We start from the raw sequence: 12,900 nt of genomic DNA, 5'->3' as shown, positions 1-12,900 counted from the left end.
AAAGAGTTATTTAAAAAAAAAAAGATCTATTTTTGTTCTGAACCTTTTGGCAAACGTCCTGAACACGCATAATCTTTCTTCAGCAAACGAATACACGGGTGACCTTCTCTCATAATTTCGGGCACGCGTGTGATGTCCAGCTAAACATTTCAAATGGGAACGTCAGAGGTGACCTCAAACAGACGTTTTAGGAATGTACAACGGACGCTCACAGTCTTTCGAAGTGAAATGACTAATTGTCGGTCAATAATTTAAAAAAAACCCACACATACATACTCACGCACGCACGCAGGCACGCACGAACGCAAGAAAGCACGTTTAATAATTATTGAGAATTTTGCCTTTCATTTCAAACAAGTGATATAAATATGTTCATAACATACACAAGTCACGGCATAGTATATATTAATGTAACTAGAGGAATACCCGGCTTCGCCGGGGTGAATCGCGAGACAGAGACAGACAGCGTGGCGGTTCACCACAATCACCTTTGAAGGCGAAGTCCTGTCAAACGGGTTTGAGAATTTTAGAGCTTATTTCTTAGCCCTATATTATCTGTTGTGGCTTCTCAAATGCCAGAACATACAGACAAAAGCCGCTAGACCACATCACAAACGGAACTCTACAATACACAGGTTTTTGCCCACACACACAAACACACACACACATAGAGAAGCCGTATATATATATGTATATCTATAAACAACACAATAAAAAGTCCAAAACCAAGCCAGAATGTCGCATCTTTTTAAATCCAAATTTTCGGCCCGCAGGCCTTCTTCAAGGTGCACAGACCAAGCGTCTATAGTTACAACACCTATATGTATATCTATATCTATAAATATATAGAGATAGGTGACAGTGTATTTTTCGCGTGGCTATAAATTGATTCGACCTTTTCACTTTGACAGTAAGAACAACTTACGGGTGCAAGGGAAGCGTTCTGGACAGCGCAGTGACATTCTAAAAATAGTAACTTACAAACGGGAATATGGATTGAAGCCACACGAAGGCGCAAAACACTGGAGAAGATAAGGAAGAGTTACTGGGAATGGTGAATTCGCCGGGGTGAATCGCGAGACAGAGACAGACAGCGTGGCGGTTCACCACAATCACCTTTGAAGGCGAAGTCCTGTCAAACGGGATTGAGAATTTTAGAGCTTATTTCTTAGCCCTATATTATCTGCTGTGGCTTCTCAAATGCCAGAACATACAGACGGACAAAAGCCGCTAGACCACATCACAAACAGAACTCTACAATACACAGGTTTTTGCCCACACACACACACAAACACACACACACACAGAGAAGCCGCATATATATATGTATATCTATATCTATAAATGTATAGAGATAGGTGAGAGTGTAGAGGGCCCCAAAGGGGGGGTATCATCACGATCACGGGAAGGGAAATTTTAGCTTTCACGATCACAGTTACCTTGATTTTTGTTTTCACGATCACGAACACCAGTGGCAAATCACGGTCACGGTAAAAGTTTCAGGTACAGAAAGCACGTGTCAAAGTAAACACAACCACACAGTAATTCGCTCCTCTGGATCTATTGTTTATTCAACACAAAGTGAGAACTGTTGCACTTTCTTATTATTATTTGTTGAATTCTCTTTCATACACACATAGAAATACATATCATGATTTGTAATCAGTAACAAGAATGTTGTTTTCATTGTTCTCTCTCTCTCTCTCTCTCTCTCTCTCTCTCTCTCTCTCTCTCTCTCTCTCTCTCTCTCTCTCTCTCTCTCTCTCTCTCTCTCTCTCTCTCTCTCTCTCTCTCTCTCTCTCTCCCCACTCATACACATTCAACTCCCACACCCTCACTCACACACATGAATATATACTTGCACAATTTCACATTTCCAGAGCTAAATCTTGTAAACCCATTTTCTCAAAAACTATTGGGTGGATTGAAATTAAAGTACATGTATGTGTAATGGGTTCTTTATTTTCAACTTTGCCATACAATTTGAGGTACACCATCGCCTGGTTTCATGGCCTTGAAAAACAAACAGGAATGCTACAGGCCAAAAATGGTTTTACCTGAAAGAAGCGCGCAGTGCCAGTGGCGAAGCCACAAGCCTGAGCCTGCGAAGCAGGCGAGCCAACTACGGGGGTCCGGGGGCATGCCCCCCCGATTTTTTTTCTTTCTGAAAACGGTTAAAATCTATGCAATCTGGTGCATTCTGGGCATCATTTTCAGGGCTGTAATAGTGTTGCGATCTTGTTAAAAATCCCATTTTAGCCTCCCCCCACCACCATTCAGCACACCTCCAAACTGGTGAAAACAACACAACTGTGCGCTGGCTTCATTCAGACCGGCGCCCGGTCGCGTTGCGCGATATTCACACGGATCGTTTTTGCGGAAATTTTTCAACTTTACCGGAATAAATGTGACTTTACCGGATTTTGAAAACGGCTTTATCGGATTTCCGGCAATTACCGGAAAAGTAGCATGCCTGACAAAATCCCCAACGAACATGACTTTGATCGTCTTTGACATGAGGATCAAATGACCCAAACTGACACGTCTCCCCGCCATTGTTTCTGAATTTAACCCATTGTTGATATTAAAGTTTACAGGCGCTAAAATAAATCCAAGCTTAATGCAAAGAAGCGACAATTAGAATCTATGCCAATCGTGTCCACGTTGCTGGGATGAAAAAACACATTTCTAGTTTCGGTTTTGGCTACACGCAGACTCGATCTCGAGCCAGTCGAGGTCACACTGAGCGAGTGACAGCCGGACGTGGCAATGTCGACAATGTCAATGATCTCACTCAAACTCAAAGATCTTGAACAAATTTCAAGATCTTTGCCTTCATTCAGAACAGTCATAGAGCAACATAGATCAACATACCTTGATATTTCGTCTTCGGAAAGACCGACCCGCAGAAGGAAGGCATTCTCGCCGCCTGCTTTGGTCTGGCTTGAATCCACAAAATATAACAGAAGTTCGATGACAGTACCGCTGCACGCCATTTTTGATCTTCGAATTCGAATTTGACTGAATGCACTCAAAACTTTTGCACGAAGCCCTTCCATTGGATGAAGTTTGGCAGACTTTTGCAATTTGCCTTCTGATTGGATCTCTGTCAAAATCATATTTCTGAATGTGTTGTTGCTTCCCTTCAATCGGGATTGGCTCCTTGACGAATAGAGGATCATAGACTAGAGTGATACAGCTGTGAAAAATGTACGTTGAAAATAAAATGCTTTGCAATAATGCCCATCACGATCACGAAAACAAATGACGATCACGATCACGAGACTTGATTTTTTTGTCATCACGGATCACGGGCAAAGTCCCATCACGATCACAGAAATGGAAATTTCGGCAATCACGGTCACAGAAAAGTCAAAAAACGCCAATCACGATCACGATTTTAAACCCTTTGGGGCCCTCAGTGTATTTTTCGCGTGGCTATAAATTGATTCGACCTTTTCACTTTGACAGTAAGAACAACTTACGGGTGCAAGGGAAGCGTTGTGGACAGCGCAGTGACATTCTAAAAATAGTAACTTACAAACGGGAATATGGATTGAAGCCACACGAAGGAAGGGAGATAAACGCAAAACACTGGAGAAGATAAGGAAGAGTTACTTGTAATGGTGAAATGAACACAAAAACCAAAATCGGTTCAGCGCTGCGCGCTGAGAGCACGTGTTGAAATATCTCATCGATGATATTGTGTCCGGGGTGTAGCTGAATACGGTGTCCAAATTTGAAAAAGATCCACCGAGAACTTTGGCGTTGTGATGTGGTGTAGCGGCTTTGGTGTGTCGGTATGGGGGCCCGGGTAGCTGAGGTGGAACCAAAATCGGTTCAGCGCTGCGCGCTGAGAGCACGTGTTGAAATATCGACCAGGTTGTGTCCTGTCCCGGGTCTACCTGAATATGCCCACCAAATTTGAAGCAGATCCATCGAGAACTTTGGCCGTGCATCGCGAACTCACAGACAGACACACAGACAGACACACAGACAGACACAAGTCGTATATATATATATATATATAGATAGAGATAGAAGCTTATTGATTGCTCTATCTGAAAAAAATCATGTTAGATTTGTTAATTATCTTCCTTTGGTCGCACCAGACCACTGATCTAAAAATAAGATCAGTGCACCAGACAACAGTTATGGCCCTTTTTTGAAAAAAAGTGTTTCTTTGAATAAACTTGTGTTTTTTGACACTTTCAAATGGAGCAAATTAAAAAAAAAATGGTTTAAGTTACAGCCTATGACATCCTTCTCCGCAGAGAAGCATACGTTTTGAGCCGATTTTGTGAAAACACGCGCGCATGATACAAACAAGACGGATGTGACCCAGATTTTCGAAAAAAAATGGCCACGGGTGACTGTACTTTGCGTTGCGTCCTGACAAAACCAGGAACTTAGGCCGATTGCCAGCGGATTGAGTATTTTAAGCAAGTGTGGCAGTATGCATGATACAAATTTCAGACATTTAAAATTAAAAGGTCAAAGCAGAAGAAAAATTCCACTATTTCCTCAAATTTACTGAAAGTTGTGACATACAGAATGCTTGTCCACAGCACTCTACAGAACCATTAATAGTGCAATAATATGGTTTTAAAAGAAAGTTCACGATGGTTTTTCCGTGATATATTGTCAGCAGTACCACCAACTATACTGCTAAGCCTGTCGGTTCGTATTTATGACCAAATTCAAAATATCGTCCTCCAGTAGGGGTGTCACAAGTACCAAGCAAATAACATGAGCATCCCGCGCAAAATATAAACATAAAATGTTATTTTTAAACCCTAATACAGCGGCCTTTCTCATTGCATAAATTAGGTATGAAACTAACCCGTATTCCCTGTAGCGCAATAAGCCCAAATAGATCATAACACTAAAATGTCAGCTCATGTATCGAGAAATCCCAGTTAAAAGAATGTTTTAACATAATTGTATGAACAAAATTACGTTCTCTGCAATTGTTTGGTTATACTCGACCACTGGAACCCAATAAACATGATGATCACCAATTGAAAAATATTACGCGAAGCTGTCTTTACTTCAGTAGGTGTGACACTGAATTTCGGAAAAGTTTTTGGAGCCCCGATGTCTCACAGTGCGGTAATTGTCAAACTGAGAATAGGGAGGACGACATAATTATATTTACATCATTTCATTGTGTAAGTTGAGAAAACAGTCTTCGTTCATTTTATACCTAAATCATTTCTGTGCTGTGAATTCTGCAGTTACTACAAGTGAAACACTGATTCTCAATAATTTCTACACTCTCGTTTCGATTAAAAGTCTATCGGAAAACGTTCAGACTAAACTTGACAAATTAATGTAAAAAGAGAAACTACTTCTCTTAAGAAAGCAAGTCAAAGACATGCAGGCTGCTTTTGACGACGTTTTTAAATTGAGGTTTAGGTCCACGTATTAAGTTGAATCTTCATCATGCTTCTCAGAAAGCGTACCTGAACGAAATAACAACCTAAATACATGATCATACGTCATAGGTTTAAATGAGACACTTAATTGCACTATAATTGCTTTTCGTGGAAAAAAATCGATTCATTTCGTTTTACATGATATGAGTGATATTTTCGGCAATGTCATGCAGGCCTACATCGCCTACGTCTTTCTGGTGATATCTTTCATTGCTCCGCAATATTTCTCAAAATGTCAAGCTAAATGATACAGTTAATATCTGTCCGAGGAGGGAAAGGGGGCATCATTATCATGATCATATCAATCAACACACACACACACACACACACACACACACACACACACACACACACGCGCGCGCCCGCGCACGCACCCACGCACTACGCACACACACACACACACACGCCCCCCTCCCCCCACACTCACACACACACGCACGCAAACACGTACGCACGCACACACACGCACACACGCACACACACACACACACACACACACACACACACGCACACACACACACACACACACACTATCTCTCTCTGTCTCTGTCTCTCTCTTTCGTACGCACCACCACCACACCTATTCAATGACTGCGTACACAGGTACAGAATGTACATGGGCACTGTTTAAACCTTTCTTTGGCAGTATCCATTCTTTTTATTTGAAACTTCACACAATGCACACAGGAGCATATAGATCGTAATATCGAAAGGCATCTTGCATTGTTCGAGCAATCTGGAACAATTAAATTATAAACATGGTTGTGGATTTCAACATTTATACACAAACAAATGTACAAAAAGTAGATTTCCATTATGGAATGCTGAACATGTTAAACGCACTGTAACAAAAGCATGTAGACTGGAATGGCATGAAATATTTGATAGACTCTGTAAAAAGAAATGTAGAACATAGTCAAAACATGACATGACCTGAAATGGCAGCACAAACAAACAAACAAACAAACAAACAAACAAACAAACAAACAAGAAAACGCGTCACATTTCGCGATTGAATAACTCCATCTGGTCCTTAAAAAGGAACAGGAATATTTGTTATGTACAATCTGAATGATATAATGGTTTCACAAGTTTTTCTGCGATACGCAGAGAATAAATATTGAAATTCACAACAAAGAAATACCATGAAACAGCAAGGCACATTTCAACTTATACCTTGCATGGTACCAAACATAATTATGTCGGGCGGGGACGTAGCTCAGTTGGTAGCGCGCTGGCTTTGTAGCCAGTTGGTCGCCACGTTCGGCGAGAGATTTATTTCTCGGAGTCAACTTTGTGCAGACTCTCTTCGGTATCCGAACACCCCCGTGTGCACACATGCGCACGAAAAAGATCCCACGTTCACAGCGAAAGTCTCAAGTCTTGGAAAACACGAAGACACGCATGCATCATCTCTCGTCTCCGATTATCATGATCGTATTTCGATACTTTGACGAGACAAACCCGTGTGTCGAAGAAGACAGCCACAGCGGGCTTTTTCGAATCAAAGTATCAACCATATCTTCAACGTATTACCAATACCTGTCCCAATATAGACCAGTTGGTCTAAGAGGGCGTTAAACCCTAATAGTCAGTCAAACATATGTACAGCTTTCACATTCTCTTAGGATTCACTTAAGTAGCCTTGATCCGGTTCTTTTTCATAATGAAAATATGAAGGTGAAGGAAGGGGTGGGACTGGGGTGTCGGGGGATGGTTTTTTTTTTTTTTTTTTTGGGGGGGGGGGGGGGGGTTGGAGCTGAGGGGTTGGATGCAGATTTAGAAATTAATATTCAGTGACTAGAAATGCGTTTGAACACACATTGCACAATTAAGATATTACACCTTGGGGTGACAACTTGTACCTGACGAAGATAAGAGTATTTTAATAAACCTTTGTAACCGTGCATCTCTTAATGTCCGCAATACGGGTACATCTCTTTCAGTAAAAAATAAAAATGCAATTCGGAAATGTAAAACAGTACAAAAAACAGCATTTGTCATGAAGTTGATAATAAATACTGGATGTAAGTGTTTGCATGAAAAATAAATGCTGTAAATGCTGAGTTTCTTGCAATCTTATGTCACAACCTAGTGTCTTGGAATGCCACGTGGTGTTCACAACCACAGTTTATTTCATTGTCTTTGGGAAAACGAAACCAGGTGCAAGGTTATCAAAAACACTGGACCGATAGGTAGCTTCAACAGGTTCATCCCCACGCGAACCGGTGCTGATGACGACGTCAGTGTAGCTGTGTATGACGTGTCCGAGACGGGTGATGATGTCATTGCGGTTGATGAGGGTGAAGATGAAAATGTGGTTTTTAGTTGCAATGAGTGGTCGCCTGGTGTAGCACATCACAGATCTGCAACAAAAAATCAAATGTAAACGTCATTTAATATGTTAAAACTTCCTTTTCATTTTGCAAAGTAAGGATACGCAGATTTTAATGCTGTGGGCGTTTTAACATAACAAACTTGAGGAAGATCTAGCAATATTCTGTACATTTATCACAAATGTAGTGATATATTGCCCATCAGCTGAGGCTCACAATAAATTGATCCAAATTGTGGGGGAAAATAGCCCGATGCTTCTTATTTATTTTGAAATGAGGTAGTCGTTGAGCATTACAGTGCTGGATCTGGATCTGGAATCCAGAAGCCCCCCCCCCCCCCTCCCCCGTCCTCCTTACTCGGCAAATCAATTTTTTTCTCAAGGAGAGACACTAAATACCCCACTCACACAGCAAAATGTTTTCTTCTGTTGTTGTTACCTTTCGATTGTTTTTTCTTTTATTCTCATTCACATTTCTTTGGGAAAACAACAATATATTTTTTGTATTTGAAAACCGGTGAAAAGACAAGAGATCTCTGAGTACTTACGTTCGCAGAACTTGTCCAAGAACTGTTTTCTTATTTTCTCATCCAGCAGATCATCATAGCTCGCCAGCTGTGTTATGTGCGTTTGTGACGTAGCCAGCTGTTTGATCTCACTCATGTCGTAGTTTGTACCAATCGCCATGACATGAATCAATACGTCATCATACTTCAGCAGCAGAGCTTCATACAACACATCATCTCTGGGGGTCATGACGTCATCGACGAAGACGACAGCCATCTTCATTGCGAAACGGCGACCTCCACGCGCGGGGTCGTAACCTTGGAGACGAAGCTTTTTGAGCAGGGGGCTCAAACTGGGTTGAGGCTGATTCACCAAAGCCTTGACGAAGTCCTCTTTCCGGATATACTGCAAAGGTTATGCAATAATGTGATGCTGTTCATAATAAAGTAATTTAAACATGAATTGCAAAAAGATGATGACAACAAATTGAGTAAAATAAACAGATAATAAGCATATAATAAATGAGTATAGAGTTAAAAGTGTGTGCCCTTCATTTCCTCCCGACAGTTAATTTCATTACTACTTCGAAAAGAAAGGCGGAGGGGAAACAATACTTCTTGATTGATGAATAATGAAAGCAGTTACTTCCCTTCTATTGTAAGAGCGACGTGAAGTGCATTCTTTCTTGATTTGAGTCGTACATGTCATAAACAAAATAATTTTATTTTTCGAAGGCTGATTATTGTTCAACTTTAGTTTAATAACACTATCTGGATAACGCTAGTCTTGTCTTCATCATCATCTTCTTTTACTTCTTGTTCTTCTTGTTCTTCTACTTGTTCTTGTTCTTGTTCTTGTTCTTCTACATCTTGTTATTGTTCTTGTTCTTGTTCTTGTTCTTCTCCTTCTCATTCTCCTTGTTCTTATGCATCTCCTTCTTCTTCTTCTTCTTCTTCTTGTTCTTCTTGTTCTTCTTGTTCTTCTTGTTCTTGTTCTTGTTCTTCTTGTTCTTCTTCTTCTTCTTCACGCACTCGTATAATTGTACCACCCTATTCTTTTGATAATCTTTGAAGATTTGAACAACCAACTTGTGACAGCTCGATGTCGCCGCCCTGACAGCCCTCCGAGATGACGCCCGCCCTGACGTTGCCTGACGCCATGCTAAACTCGCCCGCCGCGTGTCTCGTGAACTCTCGCACCTTGCCCACGTCGCGAGAACTCATGGCCGCCCCGTTGTACACGAACAAGATGTCTGCCTTCGTCTTCTGTCCGCACACTGTGACAGCACAGAGAAAGGAAAGGGTTCATCAACTCTAGACGTAAAATGACACGCTAGAAAATTGAATCTGAGGGATACCACCGCATTTGGCAGTGATCTTATGGCAATCTTACAAGAATTCTGGATATTTAATTTAGTGAAGAAAGCTGCGACAAACAAAACTGGCATTCGTAAGACAAGCGTTCAGCAGATCGAGTCTCAACAAATACCTGTGGACATGCTGTGTTTCTTATGAAGGCACAAGTAAGGAGTGTAAGGATTTGAGGAAAAGATTTGCAAATGGGAAACTAAAGAGTGTAACACACAACCTCCTTTTTGTGTCCAGTGTTTACGAAGATTCTCTGTCATCTCTCTGATTTCCGACGAGTAGTTTTCTAAAATGAACCCCATGAATTGAGCTGGGAGGATAAAGCCGAACATCCGTCTCGAGAAGACCAAGCCTTGTTATAGAAGAAGGCCGCAAAGCTTATTTTAGCGTTGCCAATACGAAAACTACAGCTGCATCTGACGCGCGCCGATGTTGACCTTTAAAGCTGACAAATAACTTTGAATACTAAAAAAACATAACTCACCTGCGCTGTCAGCCTGAGGCTGGTGCAGATTGCACGTGCTGATGGCCAGGGTGTGGGCCAGCGTGCCCAGGATGCTGAAGGACGCCACGTGGAAGACGAACTGGTCCTTGGGCTGGGAGGCGATGGTGGACAGCTCCTCCTTGTCCACGTTGTCCCCCACCCCGATGGCGAAGAGCCAGATGTTTTCCTCCCGAGCCAGCGTCGCCTCAGCCACTGTGTTGCTGCGGTGTCGTGACCGTCCGTCCGTCACCACCACTCCGATCTGCCGCCACGAGAAGAGAAGGGGTAATCAGTTTGGTCATATTCGTGTCTCAAAATGTTAAAAACGGCCGCAAAATTTGTTACAAACTTTGCCGACGGAGGGAACGTAGGCAGAGTGATGTAACCGAAATAAAATCACGGCGAAAAGCTATGATTTAGAATTGTAAATTCGAGTCATTCCTTAATGTTCATGTTCAAGGAACGTAACCACATGACGTGCTTGTTGACGGAAAGAGGTAAGTTGGGAATATATATGCATAAATTTGTGGTCAAAATTAGTGCAATTCTAGTGTAAAGAATTGTTTAGCTGCTAAGAAATTTGTTTTTATTTTCGGATGGATTCACGAATAACACATAACGCAATAACGTTTTGAGGTTCCACTTCACTTCAATACATACACAATTCAATTATCTAGTTACCGTTCAATGAAATGGAATAACTAGAATAGAATAGGATACAATGTAAAGGGAAAAATACCATAAATCCGCGTCTAATCCTATTTCTCACCTTAGTAACATTAGGTCTCACGACGCCAGACCGGAACCCTTGGGTCCTCAGACCGCGCAGACCTTTATCAGTGTACGTGTTGCCGCTCAGGTATGGTGTGGCTCTGATGGCTCTGATCAGGGTGTCCTTATCCGGGTAGCCCCCGATGTCAATGACAGGGCGAAAATCGTCGGAGAAGATACCCAGCCCGACCCGGGTGGCGTTCGGGTCGATATGGAAATGGTTGACAAGCGACACGACGAACTCCAGTTGCTTGTCGTAGTCCACGATCCACACAGACGAAGAACAGTCCAGAAGAAAGTAGATGTCCGCCGGGTTGTCTTTGCAACCTGCAACACAGAAGAAAACAAAATGTTTAAAGGCACAGTGCGGCTCACAGCCTTCGTTTTGCGTTTTTGTTGCAGCTGAGTGCATTTACAGTTCAAAAATCCTCCTATGGTAGTAAAACAAACCCAAAACTACCCAACGACGACATCTGTGAAGCTCGACAGTTTCTTGTTCACGCGAGTGCATAAATTAACCTAGTTAATACGTGGTGTTTGGTCGGAGTTCGATTCAACTGAGTGATTCCGGCCTCCATTTTGTTTTACATACACTCATGATGACGTCTGACATAGTTTGCTAGTGACGTGTCTTTTTGTGCATGATGTGGTGATCTACCTGATCTAAATTTAGATCCAAAAATAGGTCAAGACCAGCCGGGTCCGAGTACGAAATTAATTCGTAAAGAAATCGCAGTTCTTGACTCTTTGGGTGCAAGTCAATGAAACTTGGTAGTTCTAACGGATAGCTGCCTGAGGTATGACTAAAAGCCCCAGGGGCTCCGTGCACTTGGATTTGACAAGTTCAGTACCTTTAAAGATTTGAGAAAAAAATGCACATGCACATTTGGGCCCGGTCAGCCCAGGTGGTAGAGTACTGGACTTGTGATCCTAGGGTCGCGGGTTCGAATCCGGGCCGGGACGGACACCGGTCAACATTATGCGCAGACCCAGAGACAGAAGCCATGTCCCACCCCCGTGTCATCACAGTGGCACGTAACAGACCTTGGTAATTCTGCGTAAGTGCAGTTGGCTGATACCACCTAAACACGCATACACTTGTGTATCTCATCTAAAGTCGGGGTAAAACCCGAGAACATGCCCCTAATGGCTTTGCCGTGAGGGCCTAAAACTTGAATTTCTCTAATGCACTTGCTCTTAATCTTTGCTAAGAGCCACGGAAATCTTGCAGCAGCTATGCAAAACGACAACAGATAAAGCTTGCACATTATATTAAGCCTATTCCCATACCGGCGCGCCCCCTCTCTACCCCCCCCCCCCCTCTCTTCTCCCTTCTCTCCCTCTTCACCCTCTTCCCCCATCTTCTTGCTCCGTTGTCCTGAAGCGGAGAAAGCGTGTGGCAGTTATTCTGTATATTTGTGTCCATCAATTTGTCCATTTATCAGACGATTTGCCTGTCTGTGTCCCTGCTTAAACGTAGGTGTAGAAGGTATTGCCTATGTTTGTGAGGTTGACTATACAGGATTAAGGATGACGAAAGTCTTCCATTGTTCAGCATTATGTCACTGCCACTAGACTAGTATATACGCTAGCACTCAGAAGCTGGTTGTCATGGTTATCTGTGTTATAGGTCGACACGATTCAACACTGTCTTCTTAGTCACAGCAGACTGTATTCATCACTTCGTGCATGTTTGTCAAGACAGGCACCAACTGTTTAGGACAGGCTTGGGATGCTGTTTATTATTTCGCTTTCCCACTTTTAGAATAGTTATCTTTGATGAAACTTATGTTTCCAAAGTGTAAGGTTTACTTATGCGACTCATACTCATGAAACGTATCTACTGCACTATAGTAGGTGTGATAAAACCTACTGTGTTGAAAAAAACCAAAACATGTCGATAGTGTCAACGATTTTAGAAGAGTTCGATATCTACTTCCGTGCAAGTTGTACCAAGCGAAAAGCCAAACTTTTGGTTTAAACAGTGTTTATTCAACA

At 42.2% G+C, this 12,900-nt stretch overlaps 1 protein-coding gene across 1 annotated transcript in view; it reads right to left on the bottom strand.

Moving 5' to 3' along the window:
- LOC138957262 (collagen alpha-6(VI) chain-like) overlaps nt 1-11,229 on the bottom strand; it is a gene marked incomplete at both ends in the record, with an annotated part of 19,357 nt that extends 8,128 nt beyond the window's left edge. Inside the window, 5 exon segments of the mRNA XM_070328406.1 lie at nt 7,645-7,804; nt 8,318-8,685; nt 9,369-9,556; nt 10,132-10,393; nt 10,901-11,229. Of these exon segments, the coding sequence (XP_070184507.1) occupies nt 7,645-7,804; nt 8,318-8,685; nt 9,369-9,556; nt 10,132-10,393; nt 10,901-11,229 (1,307 nt within the window).
- Between the last annotated feature and the right edge of the window lie 1,671 nt (nt 11,230-12,900).

The sequence above is a fragment of the Littorina saxatilis genome, unplaced genomic scaffold (assembly GCF_037325665.1).
Source record: "Littorina saxatilis isolate snail1 unplaced genomic scaffold, US_GU_Lsax_2.0 scaffold_1434, whole genome shotgun sequence".
Taxonomy (NCBI): domain Eukaryota; kingdom Metazoa; phylum Mollusca; class Gastropoda; order Littorinimorpha; family Littorinidae; genus Littorina; species Littorina saxatilis.
The sequence above is the reverse complement of the archived record's forward strand: the minus strand, read 5'-3'. Positions and strand labels throughout refer to the sequence as shown.